This window comes from Pogoniulus pusillus, chromosome 1, assembly GCF_015220805.1.
Source record: "Pogoniulus pusillus isolate bPogPus1 chromosome 1, bPogPus1.pri, whole genome shotgun sequence".
Classification (NCBI taxonomy): domain Eukaryota; kingdom Metazoa; phylum Chordata; class Aves; order Piciformes; family Lybiidae; genus Pogoniulus; species Pogoniulus pusillus.
Genome location: NC_087264.1, coordinates 21,104,656 through 21,122,839, shown reverse-complemented (window position 1 = coordinate 21,122,839; position 18,184 = coordinate 21,104,656). Strand labels below are relative to the sequence as shown.

The following is an 18,184-nucleotide window of genomic DNA, read 5'->3' as shown; positions in this document are numbered from 1 at the left end:
ACAGTAAAGAAGTTCCCCCCTATGTTGAGATGGAACCTCTTTTGCTGCAACTTACACCTATCGTTCCTTGTCCTATCACAGGAAGCAAGTGAGCAGAGCCTGTCCCCCACTCCTGGCAGCCTTCAGATACTTATAAACATTTATCAAATCCCCTCTCAGTCTTCTCTTTTACAGACTAAGAAGTCTCAAGTCTCTCAGTCTCTCCTCATAAGCCATGCCCTTCTGTCCCCTAATCATCCTCGTATCCCTCTGCTGGACCCTTTCTAGCAGATCCCTGTCCCTCTTAGACTAGAGAGCCCAAAACTGAGGTCTGACCAGGGCAGAGTAGAGGGGCAGGAGAACTTCCCTTGATCTGCTGGACATGCTCCTCCTAATACACCCCAGGATCCCCTTGGCCTTCTTGGCCACAAAGGCACATTGCTGTGCCATGGTTAACTTGTTATCCACCAGGACCCCCAGTTCCCTCTCCACAGGACTGCTTCCCAGCAGATCACCTCCCAGCCTGTACTAGTGGAGTTCGTTCTTTCTCCCCAGGTGCAGGACTCTGCACTTGTCTTGTTTAACTTCATCCGGTTCCTCTATGCCCAGTTTTCAGTCTGTGCAGGTCTCTCTGCATGGCCGCACAGCCTTCAGCTGGATCAGCCAAGCCTCCCAGCTTGGTGTCAGCAGCAAACTTGCTGAGCAGACATTCTGTGCCCTCATCAATGTAATTGATGAAGATGTTGAACAGGACTGGCCCCAGCACTGATCCCTGGGGCACATCACTGGTCACAGCTCTCCAGCTGGACCTGGCACCATTGATCACCATCCTCTGAACTCTATCTTGCAACCAGCTCCTAACCCACCTCACTGTCCGCTCTTCCACCCCACACTTCCTCAGCTTGCTCACTAGATCAATACAGATGATGCTCTCATGACAGCTCTAGAGTCCTTTTAAATGTTTAGTTCATGAAAAATGTGTCTGCAATAATCTTCTCCAAGTTCCTGAAAGCAGAAGCTGTTCCTGCTCCAGAGACACATTACCGCCTATTGGTGGGTAGCAATTTGTACAAAAAAAGAGAAATGCTACAGGATGGTAATTCTACAGGCACCAAGCTAACAACACAACCTGCTATTGATTATCCACTGTAACTGGGAAAACTAATTGCACCAGAACAACACAGAAAACACAAACCAGATATAAAAATCAGGGTGCAATAACATAACTTAATCCACAGAATCCTTTGCAAATTTGCAAAAAGCTTTCCATAGAAAATACAGTAGAGAAGTTTCTAATATACTTATTATATGTAATGGGAAACAGATTCCAGCAATGCAGTATTTAGGAAAGACATGACTTGGTCAATCCAGAGTCATTTATTCTACAGATAATCATTAGTTGAGTCTACCTGCATGTATAGGTAATACATATTTTGGGGAGAAAATATCCCAAACATAAACAGTCCCTCCCCTCTCCAAAAACCTCCACAATCAAGTATTTAAGATCAGTATGTTTTACAGATACAATGAGAAAACAATGTATATTTTTGAATGTTTAAAATAGCTATGGATTTGGGGGTTTAATTTCTCTTTCACCACAAAATCCCAGAATGAAGAGCTGGGTATTATCAATAGCTGTTTCATTTGACAATATATGCTGAGGTTACTAATTCATCTTATTTCAAAACAGTTGAAAAGCAATGAATTTTCCTTAAAATATCTGAAGTCCTTCCCTCCAATACCAGCTCCTACATATATTTAGTTTCCCAAATGTAATGCTGGTTTCTGCACATTTAGCTGTTTTATAACATCATTTCTGTACTAGATCAGATGGGATCATTGGTCAAGAACACCACATAAATGCTCCAACTCTCCCCTCCAAACACAGGATACCTTTGAATCCTTCCACCAGCATTCCCACTCATTCTTCCTTTACTATCTCTTCCTCCCAAACAAGGAAAATTCTAATAATATGTGTAGCAAAACCCTCAACTTCTCACTGACAATTTACAGTGCAGCACAACTATGCACTGCAGATTCACTGTGATGTGAGACACTTACTCTTGCTGCTGACAACACAGATGTTTTCTAGCATCCATAGCTGTGTTTGGTTGGTGACACTGTACACTGGTGACCATCTGACCGGGCTTGGTTCTCTGCTTAATACATTTCCTTTTTAGAATTAGCAGTCTCTAGTCTGAATAAAACAGTGAAATACCAGCCCCTAACAGCTTTTTGCCTTACAAATAACTTTAATTCTAAACCTTGAAAGTGTTCACATGGCCTGTTAATTAAGTAAGCAAGGAAGTATTTTGTTAGTAAGGAGGAAAGGCACAACACTTAAATGCAACTATTTCTTCTTTAGTAGAAGCATCTATTAACCAATCCAATCAATCCTTCATCTTACAGCATTCATGATTATGCCCATATATGATGCTGTCTATAAGGAAAGGATTAAGATATTAGGAAATCTTTATCGACACTGCAACTGCCTTACTCTCACAACAAGAGAAACATTAGCAGTACAAAAAAAGCATTCTATAAGCTCATTTCAAAGCTCTCACTGTTTCTATTTTCAAACTCACTAACCAGAGTTAATATTTTTTTCATTATTATTCTTTCACAACAAACTACAGATATTAAGTGCCACAAAGTTTAAAGCTTAAAAACCACAAGGAAGAGCCTGCAAAGCCTGGAAATTTACAGGACTGTAGCAGTTAATGTTAGCTTCAGTGAATCTATTTTAAGATATTACAATTCCCATCCATCAGACCTCTTTGCTAGATGCTACTGCCCTCAAAACAGAAGATAGCATGTGCCTATACTCCAGCCACCCAGTTCATAGAGTTTGTTATTAACTCAAGCCACAGATGAAACCAAGTTCATACTAACACAATAAACCACTGCAGCCAGCACACAGGTAGGTGTTTGCTCGTGCCACGCAGATAAAGGCAAGCAAAAAGAAAGGCTTAATAGCTGCATGCAGACATCAAGAAAGGAGATGATCTTTAAACCACTGCAGCAGTTTGCTCCCACATTCATATGTTCTATGCATGCATTTGACTTCACATCAATTTTAAGTTTAGAAAAACAGACATAGTACAAAAACAGTATCTGTAATGCTATTACAGAACAGCTATTCACCATGATTTCCAGATTTCTAGCTGCCAAAGCTCAGTCCCCACACTCCAATGGGTCAGCTACACTCCATGTTAAGCACCAAAACCATCAGCTGAAGCCCTGGCTGTACAATAGCACCCACTGGGGCATTTCATTTACCTAACTTAATATTTCTGTCATCACAAGCTCTGTGAAGGACAGAGAGAAAATCCAGTTCAACCGGGATGGAAAGGAAAACAGGCTTGCATCTCATACACAGAGCAAGCAAAATGTAAGCTTGGGAGATTTATCTTTCCAAAAGAACATTTGTCTTTCCAAAAGATGGAAGGAGTATACACATTTTAAGTTGAACAAGACTTTCTGACATTGAGCAATCTGCTGAAATGCCAATAAAACTGAGATGCTGTATGTATATGAACTACCAGAGGCGCATGCTCCCTTTACAGTTGCTTTTGCATCCAATCATTTAAGTTGCCTCTACACACTGAAAGCATTTACAAGTTTCCCATGGTCTGTAGCACCATATTGTAGAAAAAGAAATCCCTCTGGGATTGAATTAGAGATTACAGTGGTTCACAAGAAAGGATCACCAAGTTAATATTACTCCCCTCTTTTCTTTCATGATTTCTCTCCACAGCTGTATCCCAGCACCCTGGCTGTTCACTCTGTAGCACTTACTGTTGCTGGACTTCAGGTCACGGTGAATTATGGGAACAATTGCTTCCTCGTGGAGGTAGTTCATTCCCCTTGCAATCTGTACTGCCCAGTTCACCAGTATGTCAGGAGGTATCCTTTTACCAGACAACACTCTATTTAGCGATCCTCCACGGGCAAACTCCATGATCAAACAAAGATTAGGTTCCTTCAAACACACACCCCTGAGGGCAATGATGTTGGGATGCTTTAACATGGCAAAGAGCTTGGCCTCTTGGCGGACATTCTCAATGGTCTGGCTGATGTCCTCATCAGGGTCATAGCGAGCTGCCTTGACAGCAACCTCATCTCCTATCCACACAGCTCGATACACTTTTCCAAAGCCCCCTATGCCAATGATTTCCTCCAGAACAAGCTCTGAGAAGTCGATCTCCAGGACTAGGGAAAAAGAAAAAAAGAAAAAGGCATAAGCATTTAGCAGCTATGTAGCCTGTACACAAGCTAAAGATTCCTGTCGCTCAGCCTCACCCTTATCTTTGAAGGAAAGGCAAATTTTGACTCCATAACAGAAATGAAAGCAATAGCCCCTTCTGACAGTCTTTTGTTGCCAAGCAGTGTGACAAAACAGGCCTTGCAGTATGCTAAAACCTGTATGAAGTACTCTGTGAATGGTGATGAATTTGACCTAACGGTGGCTACTAAAATCCTTGCAACACTGACACTCCCTTAACGATAAATCCTCACTTCCTGCCCTCAGCGATAGTACAAGAGTCCAAAAAAGAAAAACCTAGCCACAGGATAATCTTCACTGATTTCACTATACAGTGCTTAAAGTGACCCAGCTGAAATTCAGCCCAAGATACACCTGGCTCCTGTGTTTTTCTCTTACATGAATGTCTCTTATTCAACTGTCACTAACACTCTTCCAGTCCTTCCCAAGTCACACTTGTTCTTCCACACCTCTACAAGCCTTGCAGACCTGTTCCCCACAAGAAACCCACTCTGACACTACTGACGATATTGTGACAGATGGATCAGACCACACACTGAATGTACAGGGCAAAACTAAAGCTGTATTCGGAGATAAAAGAAAGCTTAAGCTTTCTTTGCAAAACAGCCTGTGGTGCAACGTTATATTTCACCTGGAAGCATGAATCTCACAGTTTGATGCCCCAGACTGCTCCTGGTTCATCTGGACACCCGAGACGTGTGTGGGGTTTTTTCTGCAGTGCAGCGGGTGAGAGAATACAGAAAGAGTTTTGCTTTCCACGTCATGGGTTTGCCTTTACCCATCTCTCATCCTTCTGCCTGCCCCCTCCCTGTCGCGCTCCTTCCGCACCAGCCGCCAGGAGGGCTGGGAGGCCGGGTCCGGGCTCTGGCCGTGGCGCAGGGCTGAGGTGGGGCGCCGGGCTCTGGCCGCGGGACTGGGCTGAAATGGGGCGCCGGGCGCTGGCCGTGGCGCAGGACTGAGCAGGAAAGGCCGAGGCCTGACGCTGACCGTGGAGCAGGGCCATGAGGCCGGGGCCGGGCTCGGCGCTGGAGCTGTCCGTTCAGCACCGCAGGAGCCGTCCGTTCAGCACCGCAGGAGCCGCCCGTTCAGCACCGCAGGAGCCGCCCGTTCAGCACCGCAGGAGCCGCCCGTTCAGCACCGCAGGAGCCGCCCGTTCAGCACCGCAGGAGCCGTCGGCGTTTTTTAGACACCATCTGCGTCCGTGCAGTGCCCGGGAAAGAGCCTGACTATGAGCACCACCGGAGTGCTCAGCGGGGGGAGTTTCTGGGACGGGCTGCCCATCTTCTCTGTGACTTACACGTTTGTTCACTTTCAGTTCTTCAGCTGACCTTGTCTCTAGAGGGTGACAGAGTAGTCTCATATCTGGAGTTACTGCTTTAAGGCAGACAGTTCCTCTAAGGCCCATCAGAAAGAAAAACTGACTCATCTCCAGAAAAGTTTTACTTGTGTTTTTCTAAGCTGTTTTGCATTTAATCAGTATCTTCTTTTTCACAGACTTAGTTAAGCAGCCACATTAGTGCATGACACACTTGCTTTTTGCCACTTTTTTTTCCCCCAGTACTCTTTTTCTCCATTTTTCTTCCAACTCCAGTCTAATTTGGCAAATAGGCTGTATTGGATTGTGAGGGTAATAGGAATGCTTAATGTGCACTTTTTGCCTTTGAATTTCAGAGCTGAAGGCCTGTCATTTCTCTAGGGACCAATGAAAAAACACAGAGCCTCTACACCATGAACCAGTGGCCATAATGACTACTGCAAAGCAGACACTATTTAATGAACATTCATTACACCACACAATTAAACTAATAATTCCACCCACGGTGTTTAAGAGCTCACAGCGCAGATGAGGGTCCTTCAGGTTGGCTCATTGCTGGCAGCCTCAATAGACTACTTTCCTTACCCATGGCACCCCACTGAGGTAAGAGTCAAGGATGCTGTGTAGATGGCTCGCTGAAAGACTGTAATACCAACTTGCTAACTATATCATTACTAGCTCTCAGGAGAAAAAGAATCTCCCTGATGCACTCCAAAACTTTCAAATATGAAGATAAACTTCAGGAGATCAGCTAAAAATATCATTTGTGCAGAAGTGCACACCTAGAATGACACTCTGCATTGCTCCTGCAAAAGTACTTCACAGTCCAGGAAGATAACAGCAGACTGCTACTCCAAATAGCTGACAAATTAACATCACCAGCTCTAAAACTGAGCATTGTTCCTTGCAAAAGTACTTCTAACACTAAACATGAAAAATCCAGTTCGACCACAACCAGCTTTACCCCTTCCAAACTGCACTTTCTTTCAAAAAAGAAACAGACTCTCATAGCCTATTAAACAGATTGAAGAGCAATAAATTCCACTCTGACATCAACATAAATTGATGACCTGAGAGAACAGAAGTCTCACAGTCTCATAGAATAAGACAAGGATAAAAGGAGGAAGGTGCAGTTACATAAACCATAGGAAGTGCAATAAGGCAAGAGAATCCATAGTTATAAAGCCTCCACTTGAACTGTGGAAACAGGAGAACTGAGGCTTCGAGAAGTTCTGTAGCAATGGGTTTCCTAAAAATCTCAAAGGCATAAGTCTAATAAACATTCAGGGTTCTCCATGCTGGGAGAATAATTACCTATACTGTTTCAGCATGGAAGGAAGCATCACAGAATCATAGAATTAACCAGGTTGGAAGAGACCTCCAAAATCATCCAGTCTAACCTATCACCCAGCCCTATCCAACCAAGTAGACTATGGCACTAAGTGCCTCATCCAGTCTTTTCTTGAACACCTCCTAGGACAGCGACTCCACTGTCCAACCTAGACCCTTCACAATCCCAAGGGCAACACAAGAACTCACCAAGTTTTTACCTAAATGCTTTCAAGCAGAATGAGAACACAGAACAACAAAGAAGCTATTAGTTGTAATCCTTGGAGATACGTCCTAGATAGGATGATGCACCGTTCTTACTCTTTTTACTTTCTAGAAAAGCCTACTATCTTGAAGATTTTTCTCTATCCCTCTGGAAATGGCTTTTTTTCTTGCCTGAACTGCCCATAGTGATAGATAAATACATCTAGAAACAGTCGTTCCACACAGTTTATCTTTCCACAATTGCACGCAGTTGCTGAAAAAAAAAAAACAATAATGTAAAGATGAAACAGCCCTAGTCTGTGGCTGCAACGAAGGCTGAAAATCAGCACTCAAGTTCACAGAATCAAACCAATCCCTCCATGCCTTCAGCATTACAACTTTGTCCAGCAATCCTCGGGTAGGTCCAGATATTCTAAGTTGGATAAAGCTTATTCACACATATTTTAGGGGAAAAAAAAATTGTAAGAATGAAAAGGACTAAGGAGAAATCTGGTAAACACAAGTCATCTCAGAAATGTTTACATCAGAAATAATAAGTGGGGTTCTTCTGAGGAAAAAAAAATGAAGAATAATAATTAGCAGTGAATTAACACTGCAGAATGCAATTGCTTCCTCTCTAGCAACCTCTCCTTATGGATGTTCTTAGAGCCACCAGACAGCCCCAGCGACTTCACTACTGTCAAGCCACCAAGGTTCAGTCAGTTAGTGAAAACTTATCAGACCCCTGAAACATGGAACTTAACAATGGGAAACCGCTCCTGGCGTCCGTGAAACGCGAATACGCAGAGCGAGGATCAGCCTCTGCGGAGAGCAGCGCTAGCCTGGAAGACAGCAGGGCGCTGGAGCAGCAGGAGTGCGGTTGCGGGTGAGAAAGCGAACGGACCGGAGAGGCAGGCCGCGGCTGTCGGCCTGCGGCAGCCCCACAGCGTAAGGGCCCGTGTTGTTGCAATCCCCTCGAGTCCGCGTCAAGGGCTACCGCGGGGCTCACTCACCCCCGCCCCCTCCGCTGCTGGCCAGGCCCCGCGGCCTCCCGCTGCCGCTCCCCGCAAGGCTGGGCCTTTCCCCCGCCGCGGCGGTCCCGGTTACCGTCAGGACCAACAGAAAGGCTGGGTCGGGCCTCCCTTCGCGGCTGTGGCGGTGGTCCCGCCTCCCCCTCCCTCCTTCAAGGAGGCCGGGCCGGGATACCCCATTCCGGCAGCCCGAGCTCCCGCCGAGCCGGTCCCCGCCCCATACCCGCAGGAGGGCCGGGACTGGGCCTCTCCACCTCCCTAGGCTCTCTGCCCCGGAGTGGCGGTGAGGAGCCCTCCCAAACACCCCGTCCCGGATCCGGGCTGCCTTACGCTGTATGGCGGGAGGCGGCGGGTAACGGGTCCGCAGCTCTGGGCCAGCACCCTGCACGCTGCTGCTCACGTAGTTGCTGGGGAAGATACCGACACGCTGATCGATCTTGCCCGTCCACCAGCCCTCATCGCCGGACACGTGCGAGTCCCGGGACAGCACCTGCACCACGTCCCCCGGCCGCAGGCTCAGCTCGTCCTCGCCGCACGCCTCGTACTCGAAGACAGCGGTCCAAAGCGGCCCGCCGCCCGGCGGCTCCCCGCCGCCCGCGCCCTCTTGGCTGAGCTCTGTGAGAGGCTCCATAGCGAGACTGCTCCATAGGGGGAGGCGCCCGCGGCAGCCAGGCGCTGCGGGGGACGGCGGGGCCGGTACCGCCGTCTATTGTTCATGCGGCCCGGCGCCTGCCGGCAGCAGGTGCCGCCGCCAGGGAGGGACCCAGCGCGGGGCCGACTCAGTCCGACGCGGGAAGAGGCGAGAGCGGGCAGCGCATGCCGCCGAGCTGCCGCCGCATCCCCCCCCTCTCCCTCGCCCGCCTTCGCCTGCCGCCTCGGTCGAGCATCCCAGAGCCACCTGACTCTCCGGCAGCTTCGGCGGCGGGAGGAGAGAAGCAGCTCCGCCTCCCCGTCCCCATTGGCCGCCGCTACCGCCCGTCAACTCCGCCCTCACCTGATTGAGGCCTTCTTCGTCTCAGCCACGCCCTCCTCCCGCCCAGCCCTTGGCCTCCGAGCCTCGCACTCACCGGCGTCCCCCCAATTGGCCCCCGCCTCGTCAGCTCTTGCTCCTCATTGGGCCTGGCGGCGCCTGTCACTAGCGCTGCGAGCTCCGCCTTCGCCGCCGCACCTCATTGGCTGGGGAAAGGGGCAAGACATGGCAGAGGTTCTGGAGTGGGGCGATTGGGTGGGCGGGGTGGCTGCCGCCCGCGGGAGCCGTACGGGCGCTGCCGCCCAGCGGCGGGCGCGGCGCACCTGAGCCGGGGGAGGCCCAGGCTGGGCCTGCAGCTGCCCGTCAACAGCTGCCCGTCAGCAACTGTCCCAGAGCGCAGAGCAGTCCGGCTGTGCCCGGGTAGGTGCCGCCCGTCAATGCTCTGTGCCCTTCCTCCAGGCCTCCCGAGACAGGCCAGGCCTCCTGCGGGCAGCGGCAGCTTGGATTTCGGGTGATGGCCGTGTGTGGCCAAAGCTGTCTGCCCCGCTTGTGCTTTCGACTCATGCTTGGCCCGCGTAGCGTGCTGCCAGCTGCCCTCTGGCACGCTGAGGGACCCCCATAGCGCTTGTGTAGTAGCCTAGAAGAGGGGCTTTGGCCGAAAACCAATGAAGGCAGGGGCCAGGGAAGTCTGTCAGACGCCATATTCTTCCATCTTCAGTGTATACTTAAGCACAGGGGCCGATGATGTTAGTACCAGGTCAGTGTGAGTGCATCTGAGCTGAGTGTCTCTTAATTAAACAACAGAATGCGGTTCTCACTCTTGCAGTCTCCTTGGTCCAGAAAATACCAATTCCTTGACCTTGCTATCAGTATTTTTGTAACTTGTGAAGATACTACATCTTGTGACCGGAATATACTTGGTGACATAAAAGAGAGATTTTTCTTTCCATTTAACTGGTTTTCTTCAACATCTTTGTCCGCTTTGCAGTGGTTAAAACTGGAAACGTGTTTCTACTCATGCTTCATTGTAGCAAAGGCCACTCATGCTGAATGCAAATCTCAGGTACCCTGAGCACAGGGATAGGCTTTAAACATTCTCCGTTCCCTAGTGGGACGTTTGTTTTATGTACTGAGTAACTGCTAATAGTTTTTCTCTTTTGTGCAGTGGAGCTTTATCTAGTTACCTACCCCTGCGGGGCTACCACTTGGGGAACACCGGGGCTTAGGCTTTAGCAAGAACAACAAAATCGTCAGAGTAATGTGCTCTGTTAAAGAGGTCATTCCAAATCCTTACCGTTGCCTGTACAATATGTGAATTTGCTTGTCTATCGTCTGGGAAAGCACCTCCACTCAAGTGAAACTGAGGAACAAGTACTGCAGAGAACCCCATGGGGAACAGAGATTTTTTCTAATGGGTTGGAGGTTTTGCTTGATTTTACCCCCTCAGCCCCTTCCAAATGTTACAGCCTTTACAGAAACCAAAAATTTCTGAACTAGAATAAGCAGGTATATTAATGTTCTTATTTGTGCTACTTTGAGCCTAGGTGGGATATTTTGCTGAAAAGATGTAGATTACAGGCTGTGAAAAGGAAACAATGGAGATGTCTACTTCGCTCATAGGCTTGCTGAGATGTATAAAAACAAGAACACAAACATAGATAATGCAGTTGCTCTCTTGTCTGGCTCTGGCTGCATGCACTTGTCTCTCTAACTTCCTGCCTAACTAATCCTTCTGCTTCCTAAGCCCTCTGGCTGATTCTCCAAACTGACCTTGAATGTAAGGCAAAGTCTAGGGTAAGGTAGAGGGGTGGGGAGAAGGTGAAGAGGTGGTTGGGAGCCCCTCCTGGGGACTCTGGTTTCTGAGAGGGCTGTTGTGTTTCTGTATTACTTTTAACTTGTCTATTTATGTATATAGCTGTATAGATTGTAAATATCTGCTTGTATATTGTGCTAAGATGTAAGTTTAGCTTCATTCTTTTATTTCCAGCTTGGCTGATTCTAGTCTGGGTGATTTTCTTAAGTGTGGGGGGTGGGTAACAAACACCCAAATCACCACATTATTTTACAAATAAAGAGCAAAATGTATCAAGTTGAGGTCACACCTGACATTTCAGCATAACATGGGCAAGATTTAGACATGCTGCAGGAGTTTTCAATAGAATTTGCGTAAGAAATGAGCATTAGGTTTTCTCCTTCTTCTCCACCTCCTCTTGCCCGTCAAGGCAGAGCCGAGGATGCATCCTCTCCACTGTTCTCTTGTTACTCTAGAGTGCATTTTCACAGTTAGCATAAGCTTATCCAATATTACTCTGTTGCTGAAAAGGACATTCCTGCCCCTTGTCACATCCTTGACCCACTTTTGCAATTGCAGCAGTAATGACTGCATGGCTGTGGAGTCATTTCAGCTCATTTATCCAACTGAAAGCTAAGCTGCCGAGTAAAAGCAGATAGTTTTCAATCAGCTTTTCAGATTGATCGGACTTGTAGGACTGTACAAACAGTTGCCAAAGCCACAACAATGTAAGGAAGGGCACAGATGAAAGGGGCAGCAGACTTGGCTCCTGCAGCAACATCCCAGAATTAGGTTCCTTTGTCTTGATCATGAATCTGAGGGTAACAGCTGTGTTCATGATCTTTGGAGTTTAAGTAACAGCTTACTGAAATGGAATAGGAAGAAATTATGTTAATGTCCCTAGTTAAAACATTCTCATTTGCAGTAATTTTATATCCAGTTTTATCTAGGAAAAAAAAAATACTCTTTCATTCACAATGTGAGGAATTATTATGCTTCATGTGAATATCGTGCTTTAAAAGTTTTAGTACAAAAATTTGAGTCAGATACAAGAAAAATGGAAGCCTCCTGTTTTTCAGCTGTTTGACACTGCTTTGGTCACTGCTATAGTGTGCAGACAGGTTTAAAGTAAAGAGTTATACTAACCATGGTGAAAACTGTGACTGAAGCAGAATGAGCTCTGCAGTGGCTCGGGTAGCCTGCTGTAGTGCCCTGCCAAGACAGAACCCTGCCATCTTGTGGGTATTGAAGTACACACTTAACTCTGCTTCTCTCACTTGTCTTCTTTTTTTCTTCTCCCTTTTTATTTTCACCATTTGTGTGTTTCTTTCTACAGAGACAGTGTGACTGACTCAGAAGGCCCAAAGAAACCAGTGGCTGGGACTGGGAGAGTGTCCAGGGAAATGCTTTGATGAGCCATGTTAGGATTTTGCCATTCTCACAGACTTCCTCTTTTATCAGTCATGTCAGACTGGTTTCTGAATGAAAAGATTGGGCTTCAAAAAGATTAGAAGTCTGTTCTTGGGATCAAAGTAAATAGGAGAGTAAGTAAATGATAAGTTCATATTTCTGGAGCTGGCAAAAGGCAGAAGAAAAGAGCATTAAAGACTGCCTGCCTGCAGTCTATGAAAGATGACATTTGAATGTTTTCAAGAATCTTTCTATGTCTTGCAATGGTGAATCCCCTTATAATGAATGTACAGCCTAAATGCTACACCAGAGTGTTTCTTCTTTTGTGTTCTCCAAGAAGACTGTACATCTTTCCAGTATTATTCAACAGAACAACGGAAATTAGATCATAGAATCAACCAGGATGGAAGAGACCTCTGAGATCATCCAGTCCAACCTAACATGCAGCACTGTCCAGTCAACTAGACCATGGCACTAAGTGACCCATCCAGGCTTTGCTTCAACACCTCCAGGGACAGCAACTCCACCACCTCCCTGGGCAGCCCATTCCAATGTCAAACACTCTCTCTGACAACAACTTCCTCCTAACACCCAGCCTAGACCTCCCCTGCCACAACTTGAGACTGTGTCCCCTTGTCCTGTTGCTGGTTGCCTGGCAGAAGAGGCCAACCTCACGTGGCTACAACCTCCCTTCAGGTAGTTGTAGAGAGCAATGAGGTCTGCCCTGAGCCTCCTCTTCTCCAAGGTAAACAACCCCAGCTCCCTCAGTGTCTCCTCATTGAGCTGTGTTCCAGGCCTCTCACTAGCTCCATCACCCTTCTCTGGACACGTCCCAGTCTCTCAACATCTCTCTTGGATTGAGGAGCCCAGAACTGGACACAGGACTCAAGGTGTGGCCAGAGCAGTGTTGAGTACAGGGGCAGAATAACCTCCCTTGTCCTGCTGGCCACACTGTTCCTAATCCAGGTCAGGATGCCATTTGCTTTTTTGGCCACCTGGGCACACTGTTGGCTCATGTTCCGCCTACTAGATGCTAGATTTAATAGATCCAGTTCTCAAGGACTGTTTCTATCTCGGTGCTTCCCCAACTCTGGATATAGATTTTGTCAGAATATGTTTAAGAATGAGAGTCTAATCTGCAAAATGGAGATGATATGCTGAATGTAGTTCAGACTTTTGCACCAAGGATTTTAATGCAGCCTTATTTGTGCATCTACATTTATAAAACACAGGTTAGACAAAGAACACTGGCAGTCTGTAACAACATGTTACCATCATGCCAGTCCATATTTATAAACCTATAGATAGGAAAATCAGTGGATATCAAAATGTTGACACTGTAGGTTCCTAGTCTCAGTGCTCTAGGAGGCAAAAAAAACCCTGGAATGTTACCATTAAATGCAAATCTCTACCAGCACAGTCTTCTGTATAAAAGATTAAGGAGATGCTCCTCAGCACATCTCTTCAGTGCAGCTCACTCCTTTTACAGCTCATGGTAATTTATGTTTCATCTTAAATTAACCCAGCACAAATGCTCTGATTTGGATTGTATATATTTCAGAGGATGTGTCTCAGCTGTGTTGTGGTTAAAGGCACAGATATGAACATGTACACCACTCTGGAGATGTATCTCATGCCAGCAGATGGATTTGCTTGGTCAACTGCTTGGTCTTTCCTCAGTGTGAGCTTTACTGATAAATGGATTCCTCTCTGCATGGCTCCAAAGCTGGACTGTGGGGGTGTCCCCCACTTTCACACAATACTACATTGCAAACATCACTTTAGTGAAGATTTGTTCTTCATGCAGGGAAGAGAGGTAAGCCACTGGCAACAGGAGCTTCATGAACTGCGCTGTGCTAGCTAGGAGGGAGGCTGCAAATCTGTCTTTAGCATCTGAGTCAGTAAAAGAGACTCCTCTGCTTCATGAAATATATATGCTAATCTCCCAGATGGCTATATCTCCTTTCTCCACAGAAGAGATGACCTGGAAAATAAAAGACTAAAATCACTGGAGAGTGCAAATTCTGGGCCAAAATCTAGCAGTTTCCAGTAGATTTTAGAGAGTCTTGGCTTTTACATTTAGTTAGAATTTGCATTGATAATAAAATACAGCAATGGTGATGTGACTGTTAGTCTATCTTTAGGTCATAATCCAGGCTAAGCTTTAGCAGTTGCTCTGTCACCTGATGACCCCTCCCTGGCCAAGAAGGGTGATCAGGAAGAGGTGAGGAGACCTATGGGTTGAAATTAAAATGGATTTAATGAAACAGCAAGACTAATGTGAACAAAGTCATACTCAGACCAGTGAATGTACAGCAGTCACAGTAAAAAAGAAAGCAGAGTGGTGAGAAAGCCCCTGCTATGGTAATGACACTCAAAAAGAGAAGATTAAGTAATAGAGCCTCACCCTCAGAAAACTTCCCCCTTTACACTGTGTAATATTTATGGGATGGGACACACCTGCAGCCAGGTTGGGGTTGCTGCCCTGGTTTTCCCCCTCCCAGCTTAAGCTAACTGTCTCTAAGCAGCTAATGACCTGCAGACCATGGCTGGCTTGTGATTCCATCACAGAGAAAACAGGACATTATTCTTACAGGTCACGCTATCATTTATATGTAACACAAAGCATACATATATTTATCAACATTTCTGTAAGGGAAATAAGGCACAGGAAGACTTTCAGATGGGATTTCTGCCTATACTGAAACAAATACAACTAACAGAAACAATGTTTAACTTTGGCTTAGTAATGACCACTGTTTGCATCCTGTCTATTGACTCAATCCAAGCCACATTGCTAACTGTTGTTTAATTTGACAATGATGGAGTTGCTGCTTCTGCAGAGGAAAAATCATACTGCAAACACTGTGCCACAGATTTGCAAGTGCATGGAACAAAAATTTAACTGATCTGAATAGGGGAAATGAGATTAATGCAACACAATGCTCCTAGTGGAGTTTGACCAAGACCAGAGTTCAGCAAACCTTTTAAGTTTCCTAAATCTTTATAGGCTCTGGCAACCTTTATCTTCCTTTTTGTGTTTTATATGAGAAGTGAGGCATCATCACAGTACCTCAGTGCCACAGCCAGCACATGCTGCAGTACTGACTCAGTGCTCTGCACTGCCTGCAGCACCTCAGCTTCCCTCCAAGACAAGCTGCCCCAGGAACAGCCAAGACTCCTTCCTCTGTGAAGACAATGAGGATTTATTTGCAAATCAGATGTAAAACAAGATATTAGCTAGCCCATGGTTTTGTTTAGGTTTTAAGTTTGTCAAATAAAGCCTTTGGGTGAGTAGCTTCAGAAACACGACACAAAAATGAAGAATCCTGTGTCTGAACTCAAACCATAATCAAGAAATGTCATTTTTCCCCCATGAGATACAGGCACATACCACATCCATTAGATACCAATGTTCATGTTAAGATCATAGCTTTATGCCCATAACTGCATCCTGATTCTGCTGTCAGAGAAGCACAGGCCAACCATGGTCTGCAAGCCATTAGCAGTTTTCAGTCAGCCAGGACAGCTGACTTGAATTGGGCACAGGTGGATCACAGACCATAAAAGCCACCTCAACATAAAAAGGGAAGATTGTTGAAGCTGTTTCCTTTGTAGGTTCCTCCTGATCTTGGTCTTCTTCCTGCTTCTGGGGACTGTTTTCCTAGCTTTTGTGGCTGCTATATACTTGCTGAGCTGAGTATAACTTTCTGTATTTTATAGAGGTATTAGTTTGGCTGTTTCATTACACTGTGTTTTTATTTCAGCTTGTGGGTCTTCTCTCTGTATTCTGATTTCCCTTCTCTGATGGGGAGGGGTCATCAGGTGATAGAGCAACTGCTCTAGTTTAGTCCTGGGTACAAGCTAAATGTAGACACTCCGCTAAGGCTGTCATTGCAAAACAAAACCAGACATAAAAACGCCTTTTTATTTGGATTAACATTCTCCTTTTGTTTGTGGAGGCTGACATCTTGGTTCTCTGACTTGAATTTAGCTAGTTAACTTACTACTCAGAATAATAAACCTCTATCTAAAATAAGATCAACTAGGTCAGTGTAGTAGTAATTGGTTTGGTTTGTTGTTTGGTTTGTTTTTTTTTTCCCCATGTTGTCTTAAGGGAACAGGCAACACATGCCTGCTGTCTCTTTCCATTTGCAATCCCAGTTTAAATGTTTATCAAACTCAGAGCAGCCTCTTTCAAAAAAATATGTATGACTCTACTGGAAGATTTTCTTTCTTGACTTTCCCATATAGTGTCTATGCTGTGACTGATCTCAGATATGATCCTGCATTTATGTGCTATTTCATAAGGCAACTGGAAGAGGATTCCCTTGTATGTGTGTGGGAATGGACCTAACTCTGTTTTGGTCTTTTTAATTAAGTGTGGGCAGAGAGACACATTTTTTAATTGTGATGCTGTCTCTCAGTTCTAGCAGCCCCAAATCTATAGGCAGCTAGAGACAGAATCACAGGGATCTTTAAAGGTCATCTAGGACAAGCCTCTTGCAGTGGTCAACCCACAGTGCGGGGATTTCATTTTGCACTGTTGCAACCACCTCAAGGAGTTCACCTTCACCCTCAAATTAATCTGTATTATCTGGCTTTTTTTTAATTTCCCTAATTGGTGATGCTAATTGGTGGGCTCTGGTCCTGTACACTATGAAGCTCACTGTACAGCTGAAGCTTTTGTAGGATGAGGGAAGCATGACTCATGGATCAGTTCCAGACTACAGACTGTGTAGTGTCTTTGACTCTAATTGGTACCTCAGTAGTTTTCAAAAGATAACATTAAACAGAATTAACTTCTGAATGATACCCACCACCTCTTTTCTCATGGTGAAAGGGCCTGTTAGAGTAAGATCTGTCAGTTAATGAGTAACAGGCTTTCTGCATGTATATATTGCTTTGCCCTAAGTCTTTCTGCTCCACTGCTGCTAAAATCTGAAATTTTGTATCAGTGGGAAGCAGAAAGTCTCAGTTTCATCTTTGAAGGTCTCTGGCAAGAACTCTACTTAAAATATCTATAGACAAAGGAGTAAAAAATGGATTTCTCTTGAACTCAGCTTTGCCCTTGCATGCAAAACAAGTACAACACTTGGCTCTACAGGAAGAGGAGACTTGAGAGAGCACAATAAAAGGTTTCGTAGTTTGTTTGGGTTTTCTGAGGGGGGATGATTATCTATTTTTCTGTAACTTGTGTCAAGCTAACGAGGAATAGGGTAATGATGAACCAGCACTCAATAGAACTAGTTACATAACTCAATTGTAGCTTTAATGCTCATGAAATACCACAAATTGATGCCAGCAAAGCCTCTGCAGCACTCCACAACAGTATCTGCTCCCTCTAAACTTCATGGTGCTTCTGTGGAGGTCTGAAAAACTGAGGCCTATGACACAAGCAGGTGCTTCCCTGGGCTGCAGGCAGGTTCTCTTTGGGACTGAAACATTGAATGGAACCTATTGCCACCTAATCAGCTTCGGGAAAACCTACCATGTTATTAGCTTATATTATGTTGTTTACATACATAAAATATGTTCTAGTGAGACTATTTTGATGGCTAGAAAAAGTTTGCTTCCCTCTTTTCACAGAGTTACCTCATCTTTTCTAATACAGCTGCTTCACTACCAGCAAAGAAATATGCTGTCTTCCTATCTGTCCAGAGAAGGGTGACAAAGCTGGTGAGAAGCCTAGAACTCAGCTCAGTGAGGAGAGACTGAGGGAGCTGGGGTTGTTTAGCCTGGAGAAGAGGAGGCTCAGGGGTGACCTCATTGCTCTCTACAACTACCTTAAGGGAGGCTGTAGTCACGTGGGGTTGGCCTCTTCTGCCAGGGTTGGCCTCTTCTGCCAGGCAACCAGCAACAGGACAAG

At 45.8% G+C, this 18,184-nt stretch overlaps 1 protein-coding gene and 1 long non-coding RNA gene across 4 annotated transcripts in view; one reads left to right on the top strand and one right to left on the bottom strand.

Moving 5' to 3' along the window:
- Positions 1-9,019, bottom strand: part of MAP3K9 (mitogen-activated protein kinase kinase kinase 9) — a 77,446-nt gene extending 68,427 nt beyond the window's left edge. For all 3 annotated transcript variants that reach the window (XM_064143407.1, XM_064143404.1, XM_064143416.1), the window contains exons 1-2: positions 8,474-9,019; positions 3,778-4,191 (exon numbers count right to left, since the gene is read on the bottom strand). In XM_064143407.1, coding sequence (XP_063999477.1) covers positions 3,778-4,191; positions 8,474-8,774 — 715 coding nt within the window. In that variant the 5' untranslated portion in view covers positions 8,775-9,019. The remainder of the gene's footprint in view (positions 1-3,777; positions 4,192-8,473) is intronic.
- A 326-nt stretch (positions 9,020-9,345) lies between these two features.
- On the top strand, positions 9,346-16,692 carry LOC135175362 (uncharacterized). Its single transcript, XR_010302340.1, has 2 exons — positions 9,346-9,533; positions 12,242-16,692. It is a non-coding gene; the product is annotated as an uncharacterized LOC135175362 (long non-coding RNA).
- Positions 16,693-18,184: the final 1,492 nt, after the last annotated feature.